The sequence below is a fragment of the Alligator mississippiensis genome, chromosome 1, assembly GCF_030867095.1.
Source record: "Alligator mississippiensis isolate rAllMis1 chromosome 1, rAllMis1, whole genome shotgun sequence".
Lineage (NCBI taxonomy): Eukaryota > Metazoa > Chordata > Crocodylia > Alligatoridae > Alligator > Alligator mississippiensis.
Window position 1 is genome coordinate 407738637 of NC_081824.1, and position 19860 is coordinate 407758496.

General features: G+C 41.8%; 1 protein-coding gene across 9 annotated transcripts in view; it reads right to left on the bottom strand.

Annotated features, from left to right (window-relative positions):
• ELF1 (E74 like ETS transcription factor 1) overlaps positions 1 to 19860 on the bottom strand; it is a 118600-nt gene that overhangs the window by 41472 nt on the left and 57268 nt on the right. For 6 of the 9 annotated variants that reach the window (XM_014608345.3, XM_059723831.1, XM_014608344.3 and 3 more), the window contains exon 2: positions 7905 to 8211. In XM_014608345.3, coding sequence (XP_014463831.1) covers positions 7905 to 7976 — 72 coding nt within the window. In that variant the 5' untranslated portion in view covers positions 7977 to 8211. Of the gene's footprint in view, positions 1 to 7904; positions 8212 to 8625; positions 8723 to 8798; positions 8874 to 14973; positions 15103 to 19860 lie in introns of those variants that run through there. The other 3 variants (XM_019500502.2, XM_019500501.2, XM_019500500.2) reach the window with 3 other exon arrangements.

Genomic DNA, 19860 nt, shown 5'->3' on the forward strand with positions numbered 1-19860 from the left:
TTATTAAAATATACTGATATGTAAGTCACAATGGAAAGGTACAATTTTATCTCAACATTTCCAAAACTTTCTCAACAATGTCAAGGAAAAAATACATGGATCCTAAAAGAGTACAAGACTGCTGGTAGCTCAGTTGTTGTAAATCATACAAATGACCTTGTACACATTAAGAATGTCAGAACTCAGATTTACTACATTCTCCTTTCATGCTTACACACAGTGGGAATTATGGACAGGGGAAAAATAGTGTTCAGTTAAGGCCAATCTGTTTTTCACGTAAAGTGTAATTATTCAACTAACATACTGAATTACATTCCTAAATTTAATACCAGGCTTACAAAGCATAAGCTTCTCTAGGGGAAAAAAGCATTTCTAATGCACTAGCACAGGAGTGAGTGTGAGTTCACCGGACAGCACATAATGGGAAAAAAAAAAAAGGAAATATCCAGTTTTATTATAACCTGTAAATGAAATCAAAGTATCTAGTCATATAAAAAAGTTTATAACTTTCTCCCATAGCCTACTTCACTGCTGCACACCCCACTCCACCCCCAAAAAACAGAGATAAGATGTGACATCCTGGTCCTACTGAAATAAATGGGATTTTTGCTATTGACATCTTCAGGACCAGGATTTCACATAAGATATCTAGAATAAATACTATCTAAATAAAGGAGTTAACTATAGTAGATTTCACAGTAGGTAGTGATGTGTACCAGGCTTTCTTAATCCCTTCTACTTAGACAATAAGAAGACAGCATTAGAAGGCTGCAATTTGATGTAGTCAGCTGAGGCAGGGGGAGCTGCAGGAGGAAAAGCAATAAGAGGAAGCCAAAAGCTGTAGAGCTAGAAGGTAGCTAGCTACTTCAGAGCCAGCTGCAAGGCAATAGGTTAGTGTTCTAGACAAGTAGGAAGGCAAACTGCAGAAGATGAGGGCCAGCTTTGAGGGAACACTGCTGCAATTGGTCAGGAGATCACATGACCAGAAGAGGTGGAGCCCTGGGAGATATAAAAAGCAGGGGTCCTGGTTTTCTGTTTAAAAATTGCAAATTCTTTAATTTTGTTTTTTAAAGCCTGCAAATCCTCTGATAAAAAACTCAAAATCCACAATTAAAATGAAACAACACTTTATGATATATATATATGAGAGAGAGAGAGGTATCAATTGAACACAATGTTTTACTGATATATTTACAATTTTTAAGCAATTTGGAAGCCTACCAGTGCCCCAATCACTATAATAAAATACATTCTAAATACCTATAAAATTTGGTATTTGATTTGGGGTTTTTTTTATCATGGCTCCATGCATCAGAGCGCCCACTGCCCCCTTCACTCACCAGGACTCCGGTCCAGGCCCCTCACTCCCAAGCCACAGCCCCCTGGCCCTCCTGACCCTCGCCCCCCACCACCCTAGCCCTGCTGGAGGGGGCTCCTAGCTGTCAGGGCCAGGGACCCGGGTCTGCAGCCTCCCACAGCAGCACAGGAGACAGCAGCTGCTGCGGCTGCCCAAGCAGGGAGCAGAGCACAAAGTCCGGCTCCCCCTCCCCCACAGGTGGCAGGGCTAAAGCGGAGCCATGGGGCGGCAGAGGTGGGTGCAGGCTGTCCTCCCCCTGGGGCCTCTGTGCTTAGCAGCTGGGATCTAACGCAGCAGAGCAGAGTGAAGCCAGGTGGGGAAGTTCCTTGCTGCTGCATGCCCTGCACTGCCCTGGCAAGGCGCGCTCTGCCCACCCAGCAGCAGCGAGGGGTCAAACCCTGCCACCCCCACTGCTGCTGGGGGAGGCAGAGGGCACTTCACCAGGGCAGCATGGGACTTGTAGCAGCAAGGAACTTCACCTCCTGGCCCTGCCATGCCGGGTCCCACCCACTGGGCCACAGAGGAGGAGGGCAGCAGGGAGGGGAGTCCCAAGCCTACAGTGGCCAGCCCCCAACCCAGCCCTGCCTCATGTGCAGATCTGAGGGACACGTGTGTCCCCTGTTCCCCCAGGAGTGCATGCAGTGTTGAGGAGCCAGCCCCTCCCCTCCCAGACAAGCTGCCTGCAACTCCATCCCACTCCCCACCCGGGCCCTGCAACCGTGCATTCCAGCCCAGGCCCCAAGCCCCATGCACCGCCCAGCTGGGCAGCATCCCCAACCCCAGCTCTGCCCAACTCCCTCCCTCACTATGGGGGCCTCAATCCCCTCCTCCCCAACAAAACTTGGAGCTGCTGTCTAGGCTGCCTGGTGGCCATGTTCATCTACATGCACATGGCATCTCCTGCCTCACTGCCCTCCTCTTGCTCTCCTAGGCCCTTGCAGATTGGAACTCTGCCAGCCTCCAGAGAGCTCTTTGCAAAAGTTGAAAATCCATGTGTTTCTCCATTAAAATGAGAAATCTGCATGTTGGGAGCTGAAGGGAGGCAGAGCCAGGCCCTGGCACTCAGGGCCTAAAGCTCGAGTACCACTGCTGTAGGCTGTTAAACAGGAGATTTTAGGATGTGACAACAGGGCTGGTGGAGGATGCAGGTGAGGTTCCCTGAGAGGTGCTTAATACTGTCAGGACTGAGGCCAGGACAGAGCCCCTCAAGAGTCTGGGGCCCAGTGGGTACTGTAGGGAAAAGTTAAGTAGTTCTCAGGCAGTGAGTAAGCAACCATGCAAAGGGCCAGGGCAGCCTAGTACCAAAGAGGATAGGGACAAGGGGTCCAAACAGACTGACACCAACAGGGAGAAGCCAACAGGCTGTGTGAAGGAAGACTAAGTGACGCCAAGGCATGGGCATAAGGATGATGCCAAGGCATGGCCGTGTCTATGGCGGCAGCTGGAGGACACAATTAACATCCCTAAGGCAATTTAGTGCCATAAGGCACAGATAGAGCAAGTAGGGCCATGAGCGGGGTACACAGGCCAGGATTTGTGCCATCAGGATACATAAAGTTTTGGTACTGGACTAAGGGTCTTGAGAGAGACAAATAGGAATTAAGGTTTTCCCAGACCCATCAGATGCAACCAGAAATACTCCAGGACTCGGAAGCAGCCTCCTAATTCACATAGCATATACATCAAGGCGTAGCAGGCCTTGGTGTTTACAAAGGGGTAAACTGGGGAGCTGAAGTAAGGCAGGTTTAACACTGCCACCCTCAGAGGCCAGTCCTACTACACACTATAAATGGCATAGAGGAGACCATTACAAAGTGTTTCTGCTTTGAGGTGTAAGACTAACTTATCCCAAACCCCCAGCGGTACATATCTTCCAGTTGATGGAAAATACCAATAATTCTCCATGATCCAACCCATTGTAAATGGAGAAAATTGGAATCTGTCTCCTTCTTGAGAGGGTAATGGGGAAAAGAGGGGATGACTTCCTTCCCTGACATTGAAACATTTCTTTATAGATGCTTACATAATAGCTTCTGTTTCTTATATGCTTATCCTATAAGGTATCTCGTACTGAGAATTGTAAGGGCCTTAGAGAAAGAGATTCACAAAAACTAAAGTGGCCTGGCAAGTGAAAGAGAAAAAAGGGGACTTCTCCAATTCTGGAAAGTTTGTCTTCTCACTATGTGAGTCCTGCCAGGGTGATCCAGTGCTTTTCCAGAAAATCTCTTTCCTAAAAGGCAATGTGCCACTTGGGTAAAACTCTCATGTCCACTGTCACACATGTCTTCTGCTAGTGAGCTACTGGTAAGCAAGAAAGACACCAACTTGAATATGAACTGGAAGATACTGCACAGAAGAACTGGGCCAGAGATTGACCCATATATTCAGCACTTTTAATCCACCAAGGCCACATGATTCAGACCTCAGACCTTGAAAGGTTGTTTTTTTTATTATCAGTGCTGTTGGTATTACTTCTGAAGCAAGTCACAGGGAGAACTAGCTGAGATGACCTTTGTGACTTCTGGAAAATGGCTCAGACTCCTAGATAGACACTTGCCTGAACCATAAGATAGTCCAGTTGAGAGGGTGCCTATATGTTCATTATACATACTCTCACGAGAAATTCACCATTCCTTGGAAATCAGCTAAATGCTGCACATTGCCTTGGAGATGGCGGCATCAGGTTTATCCAGAACGTCTTAATAATTTCCTGGAAATCCTCATAAAAGTGGACAAATAAAAGGACACCCCTTCATCGTAGCTTTCTGAACAGGGAAGTTACCTTCATACAGAGACAGAACATTAGACCTTGGCTTTTGACTTCTGCTTCTCCCTTTCAGAGGGCTCACAGCTGCACCAACAAAACAGGGGAAGGAATTCAATACATGTCTGAAGGAGAACCTGCTCAGAAAGGGGAAGTAAAATGGTTGCCTACCACAGAGGCCCTATGATACTAGAGATGCAAGGACAGAAAGATAGAAATTGATTCTCCACAAAAGTAAAGGAGAGCACTGAGGGCAAGACACAGCAGGGACAGAAGTTAAGACATGCAATGTCTAATGTACTTGCATTCACTTTTCTCTTATTCTGTGTCATACATAACCCCTCAGAAGTCTTTACAGGCCACTTGTTTAGTGAAGGGACTGCTTCTGTTAAGATCCCTCCTAGAAGAAGCACAAAAAGCCAGAAGCGGCACTCAAGACATTAGCAACATACTACAAGAAGTACCAGGCCTGATCCAGAGATGATGGAGAGTCTGGAGTACTACTTGAAAAACTGTGGCTGCCATAAGGTAAAATCATAGGAAAATAGGCTGGAAGGGAACTCAAGAGACCATCTAATCTAACCTCCTGTTCGACGCAGGATCATCTATGCCAGCAACTTCTTGACCAACTGTGAGATAGCAAATAGTAAGAGAGGACGAGAGAGAATGGAGTCACGACTAGAACAAGAGCTATGCGAGGAGGCAATTGAGCCTACAATGGAGCCTGCAGAAGCTATTGCCCAGTATCAGACTAAACGTACTCCCTTCTACCTCCCCTCAAAATAACCCAAATCTTCCCTATTTACACGTGATTTGTGCAGTGTTGCAACAGGAACTACTAGTATAGTTAGTCCAAACTAAGTCTTCCCAATCTCAGACTATGAAGGGATTTTTGTTATTTGTCCCTGGTCACATTTCCACATTACACAACTAGGTGCTGCAACAGCAAAAAAAAAAAAGCTACAGATACAGACATAGATCAGTATTCTCTAAGTAGAAGTGGACAAACCCAGTAGTGCCTGAATTATATTTCCTGTTTAAGTGAACTCATTTACAAATCCAACCCCCAGCACTATATGTCACTGTCTGAGTCCATGCTTCCTGGATTATGCTTACTAGTAAATGATTCATAACACGTAGATTTAGACTGTCTACGTTAGACATTAGCAAAATAAATAATAAGCATGAATGCAACTAGAATGTAGACCCTTAAGACTTTTCCAAAATTCCTGGCAGGATGAGACACTACAGAAAGACCACATGGCTTTTAAAATAAATAATAAATAAATAAATAACTTACCTACACTACTTCAATTCTGAAATTCTAGCTTTCAACAACACAGCAAAAATAATTTAAAATATTAAGTGACACCCACATTTCATAACCCGTCCGGACTAGAAAAGTTTTTTGGACCAATGAAAAGCACTTTCAGAGCTGAAAGTTTTTAAGCACTGGTCCTGTATTATAAGCAAAAATACCAATTTTTATCCTCATCAGTTATCTCAAATCTCAAAACTTAGCAATGCTGTCTCTAATACATCAGGTCCACGGTTTTATAGCAGTCTCTGTGGTATAAATACATCCTGATACATCTAGTGTCTTTTTGCAACAATATAGTATTACATGTCCCTGCTCTTTTAAAGCCTACCATAACCATCTCAACCTTTTACTATAGAACAAAACTCCCCTTTTTTATAAGACTTGCCCTCCTCACAATGACCATCCTTACATTTATCCTCCTCTCTGCCACCTGCACTATTCAGCATGCTCAACTGGAAGAAGCTTGCAGCAGAATGGTCCCTTGGGAATTCATTTTTTCAGCCACAACCTTGATTTGGTTATCATTACAGCAGGCTCCATGTTTCTCCATCTTGTAACGCCAAATTATTGGAGCTACAAGATGAATGCCTAAACAAAATTTCTTCAGGAGTTGGAGATTTTTTTTAAGAGGTCTTAAATTTCCTCCAGAAATATCTGCAACTTGATTATTCTTTAAAGAACTTTATGTGGGTATCTACAGAAATGGAGATAAGCACAATGCATCTGTAAAGGCGCCAATGCTTGTTATATTTATGCCACAATTAGCATGTTAATCTCAGCATAAATGCCAAAGATGCCATACATAAACCCAGTTTAAGGCACCATAAAACGGCAAACCAGCCATAAAAATGTTCCACATATAATTTTTATGGTTGGTTCGTATGGCACCTTAAACTGAATGTCTGGCATGTCTACGGCTAACCCAATACAGCTGCTGACAGTCAGCTGACTTTTAGCCGCCGCCTCCAGACAGCCCTGAGTCACGCCAGGCTACAGGCACCCAGTTTCCAGCCAGCTGCTGTAGGAGGGAATCAGGATTATGATCCTGGTCTTCTCCTGCACCAACAAGTGGAAAGGGTGAGGTTGGGATCTGATCCCAAAAGCACATGCACATGTGGCATGGCAGAAGATGCAGCTATTGGTACTGGGGATCAGATCCTATGGCAACTTTAAATTAATGTATGCCAGGGACCTAAACAGAATGAATGCATGTCAGACTCATTTCTTGTTTCAATGAAACTGGAATGAAACTTCTCTCCCCTCCTCAGCATCCCACCTCTCTCCCATTGCCTGGGTGGGAAAGAACAGGAAAAAAAACAATAAATAGTTGTAATAAATGAGGTTTAAACTAGTGCTGTCCACTATATGTGATCCCCTAGGCTACCATGAGCTGTGTGAAAATATCGGAAAGAAAGCTGCATTGACAGCTCCACCCAAAATTGAGTTAACAGTTTAAATAGAGGGCACTCAGTTCATTGAAACTAACACGTGACATTGTTAATAAGTACTAGCCAATCACAGTCAAATGGCAGGTCATGTAAAAAAGAAGTCAGAGGCAAGATTACAAAACAAATATTATTTTAGAAGGACAGGAAAAAGGTGCTTTTCAGAAACTAGAAAAATATTATCAGAAAACTAAAAAATATGATCAGTAAGCTCAACAGTATTTAGTAACTCTTTGAAAGCTGCCTTTCTGATTCTATGTTACCAAAATGTTTCTTTATGAAATAACAAAGCCTACCTTTAAAAGGGTTTGAAATCTTAAAAGGAATTACTCTTGCCATTCCCTAACATAGGCTACTAGGTACAATGTGTATTTAAGGACTACTTCACTGTACTCTCGGGTACATTAAGGCATAGGACATGCTTTAGAATAGATCTACTAAAGAAGCACGTAATGCAGGAAACGTATGTGGTTCCTTATGTTTCATGTATTGACCTTAATAATTATTAGAACTTAAATTCCCAAATACATTTGAGTAGCTAACAACCCCTTCAGCAATATAGTTCAGAAAATGACCTGTAAAGTTCACATAGTGTCCAATATAACATTCTATTAGTGTTTCAAGCCATTTGCGGAGTTGAAGCTATCTATATTTATAATCTCATTTAAGCATATTAGATAGATTAAACTCTCTCTCTAAACAGACCAAAACACTAGGCTCCCCACCAAAGTTTTGTATCAAGTAGTGGGTTCTATTGACACAAATCTGTAAGCATTTAATAACCACTAGCAAAGGATGCTCTTGTCCTAAATATTTTGTTTCTGCAATACCACAGAAGTCACAACTGCTTGAACTAATTTCTGTTTTGCTCACCCACACTTCAGGAAGAAACAGTAAGCTTTCAAAACACTGAAAAGGTCAGCTACAGCAATAACCAAATCATTTTTTAAAAATAAACTCTACAAAATATACATTAAATTAAGTTATACCAATATGGTCTCTTTTAATGTACCATACCTGTTGTTCATCCTCCATGACGTTGCTGGCAAATTCAAACACAAGCTCATTCTGTTGTACAATTGCTGCCATAATAAAGCATTCCCAGGTCTCAGTTCCACATAAAAAAAATCCTCTTAAATGTAGCAGGATGGAGACTATCACCAAAACCCAGTCAGGCAGAAAAACAAGGTCATGAAATAAATCAGGTGTCTGGGCTAATAATTCTTGGACAGTCAATCTTCTTGAGCTCTTCTCTTCTCAAAGATAAACATACCAGGGAAATCCTTTCCTGAATTGTTCTTTTCACTCGGATAACCTTTCACCACTGAAAAACAACAAAAAAATTACAATTAATAAGCAATTGCCTTAACTATAAATAATAGTACTGGCTATACAAGCGTTTGTTCAGTCTCAGACATGAGATACCTCTTGATCTCATAAAGCTAGCTACTTCTGTGCTTTTACTGATCTTATTTCTGCAAACAAAAAACCAAATTATTTCACTGGCTTAGAAAATTGTTTGTTTGGTTTACTTCAGGAATCAGAACACTAATTTCAAAATGTTCCAAATTAAAATAAAAATAAGGTAGCATATTTTAGTAACTGCTAACTAACCCAAAGAGCTATGCTAATTATTTAAGATGTATTTTTCAGTTGACGTACCAAAGAGAAAATTCAAAGCAAAACATAAAAACCCAGAATAATCTAATCAGCTACTGGATACACAAAGTACTATCACCTTCTCCTCCTCCTCATTTACAGATCCAACTTGCCAAGTTGTTGTTTTGCCAGTTAAATGCCACTTTATCTTGGATAACTCTGCATAGTGGAATAGATAAAGCAAATTCAGAGTTCTTAAAAAGTAAAGTGTATTTAAAAACCATCTAAAATCAGAAAGCCTTTAGTTCTTACACTAAGTTGATCTTCAGCTTCTTTTCTCAAAATGCACTGTAAACTTATCCTTATCTCTAGCACAGGCTTGTAAGCAGCAGGAAGGAAACAGCAGTGACCACGTCATGGCAAATTAGAACATGCAAAGAACTACTCAGTACAATAGAAAAAAGAGAGAGAGAGAGAGAAATGCAACTTAGGAATGTAAACAGCTTCTTTCAGGGGTATGTGCTTCTATCTCCCTAATTTCTAGGGGATCCAACAATAATAATAGGTAGATGTGGCTAAAATGGATCTGGCAGTGATAAGCTATAATACATTTTCTTCACAATCTAAAAACGTGACTCACTTTTTGCGATTATGTGACTCATTCAGCAAACTGATTAGAAAGAGCTGAGAAATGTATTCAAAAGGGATAGCATTACAATATGGGCGAACATTTTCAAAAACAGAAACCTAAAGTTAGGACCTAACATCCATATTTAGGTACCGATCTACAGATTTAAGACACTAGATTTAGACACACATATTTTAATGTTTTCTGTATACTTCCTTAAATTGTATTAAATTAAGGCATCTCCTAAAACACAGATATATATTAGATGTAGGGCAATCGGTTATGAAATATTATATTATAATATATTATACACTGTGCCCATTCAAGTCAAAAGGAAAGTTTCTTATTGCCTTTTGGCTAAATCCTGCTCCCATTTGTGATGATTATTAACTGTTATTTATATCCATGGAAGGGCTACAGAATCTCTGGTTTGCTTTTACCGTAGAGTAAGACATGGAGAATGAAACTGCTGCTCTCTTTCCATGCTGTCAAGAAACCTAATAGGAAGGAGCATGTCATGTGCTCACCTTCCTAACTTTACAGAAATCCAACAGCCCAGGGACAGAGTGTCTATTGTAGTTTCCCAAACTCCCAAAAGCCAATGACATAATATCTAAGAATCTAATATAATTACTCAATCCTTCTCTTCCAAAAAGTTGGGAAATGCAAGATTATGCAAATATATGAATCTCCCCGCTTACATGCGATGGTTTAATTTGCAGTTATACACCCCAAGAGAATAATTATAGCCCTAAGTAGATGCATTCATCACAGTTCTATTAGTGGGAACTACATCTGTAAACAAAATAATTTTTCTAACTCTAAAAATGAGAACTATTGACGTATTAAATACTAAATCAGTTTGTGTCTGAGGTTTCCCAGAAACAGCAGGCTATGACAGCACCATGCCCTGCCTGCATCACAATGTTCCTACTCCATAACCCGTTACCTCCATGGCCATTTAGTCCTAAGCCTCTGTCTCAGAACACGTGACTGTTAGTAACATGAGTCATATAAACATGCCTGCTAAGAGTTGGGCTGAAACCATCTTGTTGCACCTTGGCCACCCTGCAGCTTGTATGCTGACATTCAAAATAAAGGATGCAGTAGCACAATAAAGTAGTTTAATCTCTCCTACCAATAAATTAGCTCTCCAACAAAAGTATTTTGTTTGAAAACAGTTACCCCAGCTAAATGAACAATACCCATTTCCATGTTGCAAATGTGAAAACCTCCTTAACTTGCAAGAGATGATTTAATTTGCTGTCAGACTTCCCGTGCAAATAATCAAAGGTGTAAGTAAAGGGCACATAATCATCAGTTATGGCACCAGAGGCTACAGGCATAACAAAGAAGAATAGAAGCTAATGTGTAAAGCCTACTGACATGATGTTTCTCTCTCAATAAAATATGTAGAGTTATTAACAGAAAGCATTTCTAAACCAGCACACATGTAAAAATTCAGAGGCAGAATATCCTTTTGAGTAGCAAAGAGTACAGAGAAATAGATGTAGAACCAGGAATATAATCCAGATTTTCAGGTGATCAGTTTAACTACTAGATACATTCCCTAGAAAGTCAGCACTTAATGTTTATTCTTTCACTGATGCCAGAACATAATTCCTAATTGAGAATTAGAGCAATTACTTACAACCATTGATGGATGACATGGTTCTTAAAAGTTTTACCTTGCACTTCAGTTTTCACTTGAGTATTAAGGATATATTTACCAGTTTATCTTGGGAAGTCTTTATTAACCACATATAAATACCTATGCTTAGGCTTCTTTAAACCTGTAATGCAATAACAGGAAAAAAAAAAACCATGGACGTATCACCACCATTGCATGCAAGCATTAAATAATTGTATCCTGTTTTTTTAACTGGATTTAGACTGTACTTCTGAAAATATAGAGGGACAAAGGGGAGGAAATAGGACTTAATTTCAGCAAAATAGTTGTCTATTGTTACCAAATCCAGCACCATCAACTTTCTTACACAGACATAATAATGTATGTTTCTAAGAAGAAAGACTATAGCAATATTTTTGTAAAATGCAAACACTTAATTTTAGATGTTTTTCCTCCCAAACACTTCATTGGGTTTGAACATTTTGTGTGATGGACCCAATGCTACAAAGTGTACAACAGGAATCTGGCACCCAAAAAGAGCTGCTGTAGCTGCAAGTTAGAAGTCCTTTGATAATCTTTTCTCATTTCTCTTTTAAAATAAAATACCTGGGACAAAATTATATTTTGTAATATGACACCATTTTAAATATGATGCCAGAACTTCTACAGGCATAAAGACTAGACGCGTAATATTTTAACGCTAATGAAATGTACATCAGTTTCTAAACAGATGTAAATTACACCAGGGTCCATATTGGATAGAAGACATTTGCCCCAGTCCCTTCTCCTCTGTCCACCAGAATGGCCTGTTTGCATTGAGCAAATGGCTACCCTGGACAGACAACACTTGCCCCAGTGTGTTTTATACCAAGGTATTTGTACCCCCGTTTTTTTCCCCAGGGTTATTCTACACCAGATTCTAATAGGTCTATACATCATGCAGATACTCTTTTATGCCACTTGCACTGGTGTTGTGTGTCCAAGTCTTTAGAATTTAAAACACAAAGCTCTGACTTACTACTACTGAATGTCTCAGACTTAACTGTTTTAATAAAAGAAATTACTTTTGAAACAACTTCATGATGTTGTTATCAAGTTGCCACAGGAGTACAGAGACAGAAGGGTCACTTCAGACACGTCACTGGGCTTATCACTCAGGAATACCAAAATATTTTCAATTCTTAACTGTATTTCCCCATAATGTGAACCAGTATCTATCAATACACTGGAATTAAACAGAAAATAATCTGATGTTAGTCTCAACCCCAAGAGAGACCCTAAGCAAGGTCTCTGTACACGACTACACTAATTGCTGGATGAGTTGCAATAATCTATGCCTTTATGCATTTGTTCTAAATTCCAGACGTATATCTTTATCACTTACAAGTTTTTATCTTAGACTTTGATCCTCCAATGGACTTCTGTTCAAAATACCACCAACATTAACAAGACATTGTGTGGCTCCAAAGTTCTGCATATATTAATGCCCTTACTTGATCAGAACTTTAACATACATTTGAAACAAGTTTTAATATTTTTACAATAATGATAAATAGTTTTATGTCAGATTGTTAGGAAAAAAGAAATGGATCCTAGAAATTGAATAGGAACATACTTTCTTCACCTGGGGATTAAACAGCCACATAATCAACAACATTATGGGCCAAATCCAAGGACAGTAAAGTCAGACTGTCTCATGGATCGGTCATTTCTGGATCTAGTCTTACTGCTATTATCATCGTCATCACCCTTATCATTCTTACTGTAAAGGTCATAGAATCATAGAAATTAAGGGCTGGAAGGGACCTCAAAAGATCATCAAGTCCAACCCTGCCTCCTGCTCTGGGCAGGAATACTGCTGAGATCAAATGATCCCAGCAAGATGTCTGTCCAGTCTCCTCCTGAAGATTTCCAAGGTTGGGGACTGCACCACCTCCTTGGGAAGTCTATTCCAGAATCTGGTCATCCTTACCATAAAGAAGTTCTTCCTTACAACCAACCTGAAACCATCCTCTAATAGTTTATGGCCATTGCTCCTTGTCCTCCCCTGGGGCACCCTAGTGAACAATTTTTCTCTCAGCTCCCGATGCTCACCTCTTACATATTTATAGATGGCCACCAAGTCCCTCCCTTCACCCCCCACTTCAGTCTTCTCTCCCCCAGGCTAAACAGTCCCAGATCCATTAGTCTTTCCTCATAAGGTTTGTCCTCCAGGCCCTTAATCAATCTTGTAGCCCTTCCCTGGACCTTTTCAAGATTCTCCACATCTTTTTCAAAGTGTGGGGCCCAGAACTAGATACAACACTCCAGCTGGGGTCTCACCAGTGCCAAGTAGAGAGGGAGTATCGCTCCCTTAGCCCTGCTTGCAACACATCAGCTAATGCATTCCCAGTATGCTATTAGCCCTACAGTACCGCACTGGCAGCTCATGTTCATTTTGTGATCAACCATAACCCCAAAGACCCTTTCAGCCATCGTGCTGGCCAGGACATCTCCTTCTAACTTATATTCATGTCTCTGGCTACTTCTCCCCAGGTGAAGCACTATGCATTTATCCTTATTGATCCAGTTCTGCTCTGCCCACCTTTCCAGCTTGTTCAGGTCCGGTTGGATCCGCATCTTATCCCTTAGCATGACTGCTTTTCCCCATAACTTAGTATCATCTGCAAACTTGGCCAGCGTGCTTTCCACATCTTCATCTAAATCATTGATAAAGATGTTGAACAGCAAAGGGCCAAGGAAAGAACCCTGCGGGACACCACTGACCACCTCCCTCCAAGATAATACAGACCTGTCCACTACAAACCTGTCCATTACACCTGTTATGGTTCCTACAGGTTTAATAAATAGCCCTAAACATCTATCAAGAAATAAAAGCATAGCAGAACAGTGAAAAATACACTCTTGAAGCCATGCCATTCCTTTCCCTATTATTGTAGTATGTATAAAATAAGAAGAACCTTTCACCAACACCAGGACAGTTCAAGACACTGGAGTTATAGAACTTTTTTTTTGTTTAACCATAAGGTTACACCTATACCTTTGCTTTTATTATTGTTTGCATCAAAACATCTTGCTGATCACAAACTAAAATAGAAGTAGGAGCATTTTATGGCTAAGTACAGATAGTCAAAAAGCCTGAGGCTGAACTGATTCAGTCTTTGCAGGTTAATCTAAGCTGCAAAGATTGACCCAATAAGCAAATGAACAGACAGTCACTTTTGATTCAGGAAATGCAGTCACATGCCTGCAGTGGCTCAAGCCAGAAGCCAGGGGATTCTAAAGCATGGCTCTCTGGCACGCAGCGAGCCTGGGCTGTGTATTTGCTTCCTCCTCCTGCTGCCCCCAAGGTCTCCGGGATTTGCAGTCCAGACTCACAGCAGCAGGACTCCGCAGGTACCTCTGGGATTTTTGTCCACAGTTACAGCCAGCACTAAGCAAGCAGGGCAGGGCAGCTTTGTACTCAGGGGAAGGGAAGTTTAATCTCCCTCCCTAGCCCCAGGCCCCAGCAGGGGTTTGCCTGGGGGGGCCAATGAGCCAGCCAGTGAGGCCAGTGAGCCAGCCCTCACTACTCCAGATAGGGAGCAGAGGGGCAGGACTAGCCCTGCTCTCTGGAGCAGACAGCTTAGCCTAGCCCAGGGCTGCAAAATGGAGGGATGTTGGGGACTCTGATTTAAGTTGAACTAGAAAGAAGTCTGGGACAGAAGTTTCATAAACCAGTTTGATCTAAATCAGTTAAGTCTGATACTATATTCAATCAGGTTTATCTTAAACCAGTTTCAGCCATTTTGAAACTGGTTTATATGCACTGAACTTCTATTATGTTACAGGTTTAAGCCAGTTACTGATCACTTTATATGTAACTTCTGTCCCTAGCCTATATGATAAAACAATGCAAAAGTAAGAACCATGTACTAGTCTTTATCTAACATTTACCTAAATACAAATAAAAACTATCTTAGTCCCCTCAGAAATCCTCCTCTTCTACTGAGTCTGCACATCCTTTGAAACAACCCCCTTGATTATCCTGGCAGAAGTTATGCTCAGCCAGCTTGCACCCTAATAAATTTCTAGTAGCTATATCCCAAGAGGATTTGAACAAAGTGGTACTCTATGCCTTCTTTCCTGGCATTCCAACTTCTTCCTGTACTAACTTGCAGCACACCCTTTCTGCTTGAGGCCTCGTGCTATCAAAATTTGGTCAGTTCAATAAAGCTGGTAAAAGATACCTGTTGAAGAACCATTCCTGGTTTCTACGGTGATGTTGCAATGTTGCTACTCAGTATTTCGCAGCATATGGCTAAAGCTCCAAATTCCAGTTTCCTATATCAACGAGTTGTTTCTTCATATCATGATGTTATTACCAGGGATCCTGGTTTTCTCTGATAAAAAAAAAAATCCCAAATTTCAGATTAAAAAAGTAACCCAAAATACACATTTTTCATTTTAATCACAAAAAAACATGGATTTTGGGCTACTCTTTAAATCCAAAAATTGTGGATTTTTTTAATCAGAGAAAACCAGGATCCCTGGTTATTACCTTGTAGAGCTCTTATTGTCTCAGCACGCAAGCACCAAAATAAAAAGCATTGAAATAATACAGTCCTATCAACAAAGTGCCCCAATGTTGCACACTGCCATAACAAACACCCATCAACTTCCCACAAACAAAATTAAAAAGCTTCTCTGCAAAATCAAAAACCTTTGCCACCACTCTTGGACTGATAGTTCCTAGGACTGAAAAAGCAAGCATCCCAGCTGAAACCAGTGATAAGATGCAAGGTGTGAGGACATCTTTGAGCCAATCTGGTTCAGTCTCATTCAGGGTGTACAGATCATCACAAACAGCCTGAATTACCCCTGGGAAAAATACTAGAATATAAACCCCAATCCAGCAAAACATGTAAGCAACATGCTCAACTTAACATACCAGTAGTCTCATTAAAGTCAATGAGATTACTTACGTGCTTACAGTTAAAAACAAGCTTAACTGTTCTGCTGTGGAACTGAGCACTGGCATTAGGCACTAAACAGTGCTCATCCCATATGGAACATGAAGAGCTGAATTATGCATTAGCTGAAGCTTCCAAGTGGTTTTCATAAGTAATCTCAAGCAGAACATGTTATTAGTTTTAGCCTGGAGGCAACCAAGTTGGACTAACTACTAAAACAGAATAGAAATGAAATAATGTCGCAGCCACATGGTAAGGATGTGGGGAGAAGGGATTAAGCAGGGGCAGGCAATTATTTTGGGCGGAGGGCTGCTTACTGAATTTTGGCAAGCCATCGAGGGCCACATGACAGGCAGCCAGGGGCAGATAAAGATTAATTTCCTAATTTTTCAGGTACCCCGCAGGCTGGATGGAATGGCCTGGTGGGCCACATCTGGACCGTGGACCACATTTTGATCGCCCCTGGGTTAAAGGAACGCTAGGGTAGTGGTTCTTAACTTTTTTGTACCAGGACCCATTTGTAAACATCAATGGCCAGTCCCGACCCAGTGCCCCTCACTCCCGACCTGCTGCCCCCACCCCCAGGCCCCAGCCCCTCAGTGTGTGGGGCCAGGGGAGGGAGTGTGGAACAGGGTGGGGTATGTGTGAGGTATGGGGAGCCCAAAGCAGCTACTTGCAGGCTGGAAATCTGCCAGCCTGCAAGGGAAAAAACACAGTTTCCCACATTTTTCTCCTTTAAAGGAGAATCCATTTTTAAAGTTTATTGATCCATTTTTAAAGTTTGCTCATGACCCTTTAGTATATTCTTGTGATCCACTTTTGGGTTGCAACCCACAGGTTGAGAAATGCTGGACAAGGACACTATCACCTGGGAATTTAGGCAGCAAATCATCTTAGCTGAAGATGGATATTCAGATACATGATCAGTGATCTTCTAAATATTTCCCTTTGTCAACAGGCATCACTTCTCTCTTGCCTAGACTGAAGCAGAGCCTGCTCGTTTCAGTCAAACCCCTATCTCAGTAAGCCACTACATAACGCAATCAGAATGCAGAACCTGGAACTGATGGAAAGGGAACAGAGAGCCGAAGGGCATCAGCAGTTTGCTGACACAACAGCCTCAAATGCTTTATCATTATCTCCTTGAGTGGCTGTTTATACTTTACACACTGAGAAGAAATGCTAACAAAATAGTTTACTGTAGGACCCTACATGCAAGATTTCCATGTAAGAGCCAGTGACTAGCCTGAACTATACTTTACAAGGTATCCATGGTGGAGACATATACCAAATTAAAGGTTGCTGACTGTCCACTGTTACAAAACATTTTAGAAAAAATCAACAATGCCTCAAGATAAATAGTGGTAAAAGCAGCTGATCCATCCTTTTCTTTGTCCAATAACTAAATTACTACCAATATCTACAGCCTCCGTTTCACAGTCAAGTTGGAAACTGGCCTGTTTCCATAGGCTCTGGGTTCACAAAAAGTCCAGATTATTCAGATTTATCAAAGAAAGGACATTTTAATTAAATACTTGATTAAAAGTATATTGAATCTCTTACCTAAAGTTCAGGCAACCACTACTTACTCTAATGTTTCCAGGCAGCCTGGATGTAGGTAATGAAAAGTACCTTGCTTCCAAATAATAGTGTCAATGAATATTTCTCCACTAGTATGGTCTCTGTTAGTCTGCATATGTAACATACAGCAAGATTTGATTCAGACTATGTCTAAAAAGGACTTCAGCCTTATTTGCACTATTAAAATTCCCTGAAAATTGGTCTTATTAGTTAGGAGACCTGGTGGAGAAAAGTAATTCTCATGTTCCTTCACATTTATTCTGTGCAGGTTCTTGTAACAGTGTTAGAAATATGGCTGTAGCTTTAGGAACCCCATCTGCCCTTGTATCCCTGTGGAAAAGACTTACCTGAGACAGAGCAGAGGCAGCAGGAGACTGTGCTGGGAGATAAAAGCGGCGAAAGTGAAACCACGGCAGGCAGAGCCACCGCAGGAAAATACAAAAAGGAAAAAAAAAAATGGTCGAGCCTGAAGGAGCCAGGGCCGATAGCCCCATTGGTGTGGGCACGCTTTATAACAGCGTGCTGGGATCAACTGGGCAGCCAGACCCCCAGATCCAAGTTAAAAAACCCAGCAGAAGACAAGCTGGGGGGACCGGAAGTGGCATCCCCAGCCAGCCCAGAGGGGCCAGGGAAGTTAAGCAGTCCCAGTGAGGGGGCCTGGTGGTTACCCTGGGAAGGGGTCTCCACAATAGCTCAGGGCCAGAGAGTGCCCAGGGATTTGGCTACAGAGCTGGCGTTGACCGAAGAAACCACCAGCAGAGACTGAAGCCCGGCATGACTCGGTGGAGCCAGGATACAGGCGAGACAGACTGACAGCAGGTACCAAGCCTGGGGCGGAGGCAACGGGTTGGGGGACGGACCGGCGCTGAGGCCAGACAACACATAACTGGAAAGGAAGAAGGCCAGGAGAAACGCACAGGATAGCGACATCTCCCACACCTGGCAGCCATCATATTCCAGGAACCCAAGCATCAAAGACGGCACAGGACATCAGCCTCAACAACGCAGGTGACAATGTCAATGTTGGCGCTAGGCGGGATGTAGGGGAGGTTGGAGCCCCACAAAGGCGGAACAGCAGGAACGACCGAGGGGAGACGCTAAGGGGAGACGGGACCAAAACATTATCCTCCCAATCTGAAGACAATCATCATCAAAGATGTGGCAGGCGAGGCCCCCTGGTGAACCGACCCAAAGTCGTTCCAGTAACCCAACTGTTCATCCCTAAAAATAACGGCGAGGCTAGAGAGGAATCCCCATATGAGACGCACTGGAGAGAGACACGGCAGACTACAATCCCCCTATGTAGCTAAGGCTGTTGCAAAATGTTTAGTACTAGCAGCAAGAAGTTTCATTTCTCTCATTCCAGAAAGATTTAGAATGAAATTGCTTCAGACTGAACAGAATCTGAAATGTTTAAATCAAAACGGCAATCAAATGACTTGGCTGATTCAGGGGAGGGACTTGAAGCAAGGTCTCCCACCTCAAAGGGAGGCTCTCCTAACACTAGACTAAATGGATTAAAGTCTGAGTTGAATACTGACATGAGGTCTTCTTCAATCCCTCCTGCTGAAGCCATTCTTCCTTGCATAACTTAGGCAAATATTCCTTGAGCTAGAGTGAGAATGGAAAATGACCATTCACTGGTAAGGAGGATCTCTGCGCCCAGATTATGCAGCAGCAAATATTTAATTATTTATGCAAGGTGGAACAGCATCAGTAAAACAAGAGAGTGGAAGATTTTCCACACAGTCAGGATTAGAACACTCATGAGACGGGAAGCAGGAAAAAATGTGGGGTCAAATCTCTGCCACCAAACCCTACTTTCACACTGGTGAATTCACTCCCCGCACTAACCTTTTCCCTCCAAATTATTCTTCCGTTTCTGGCACCATTTGAGAATGACTACATCTCTTTTTGCGTAAAGTTTACTATTTTCTGAAAATATTTCATCCAGCTCTACTGATTTACAAGTCAAATGGTTATGCAGCTTTGCAAAATACTCTGACACAGTGGTTGAGACGGCAATCCCCCTGACATTTAAAGTTAGATGTGAAAACATAAGATGAGTAAAATTTTCAAAATGTTTATATGACTTCAGAGCATCAGATTTGTTAAGTTTCCATTAGATTGTGGAGTCTAAAGTGCCTAAGTCACTTCTGAAAATAAAACTTTAGGTCCTAAACCCTCGTTTACACAAAAAAAAATTGTGTTAACCACTTTAAACTATCATGATATCAATAAAGCAGTATAACGCCTCTACTTAGGTTGCAGCAATTCTGATGTAAAAGGTGCTTAAAATAGCATAGCTATTTAAATATATATATCAGACTCCTAAGCAGTATAACTAGATTAGTGTGCGTCTGTATAGACACACTCTGTATAGACACACTCTATACAAACCAGGCCTTCGTCACTTTGAAAGACTTATGTACATGTATAAGTGCTTGCCCTGTCTTTCTGAATTGGTTTGTACAATTCTATTTTAGTGGCCAGTAATGACCTTACTCCCAGCCCCTCTCCAAGTTTCTCAGGAATCATCTGTATGCCAATCCTCATGAACACTGAGTTTTTGCCACTGGGGCC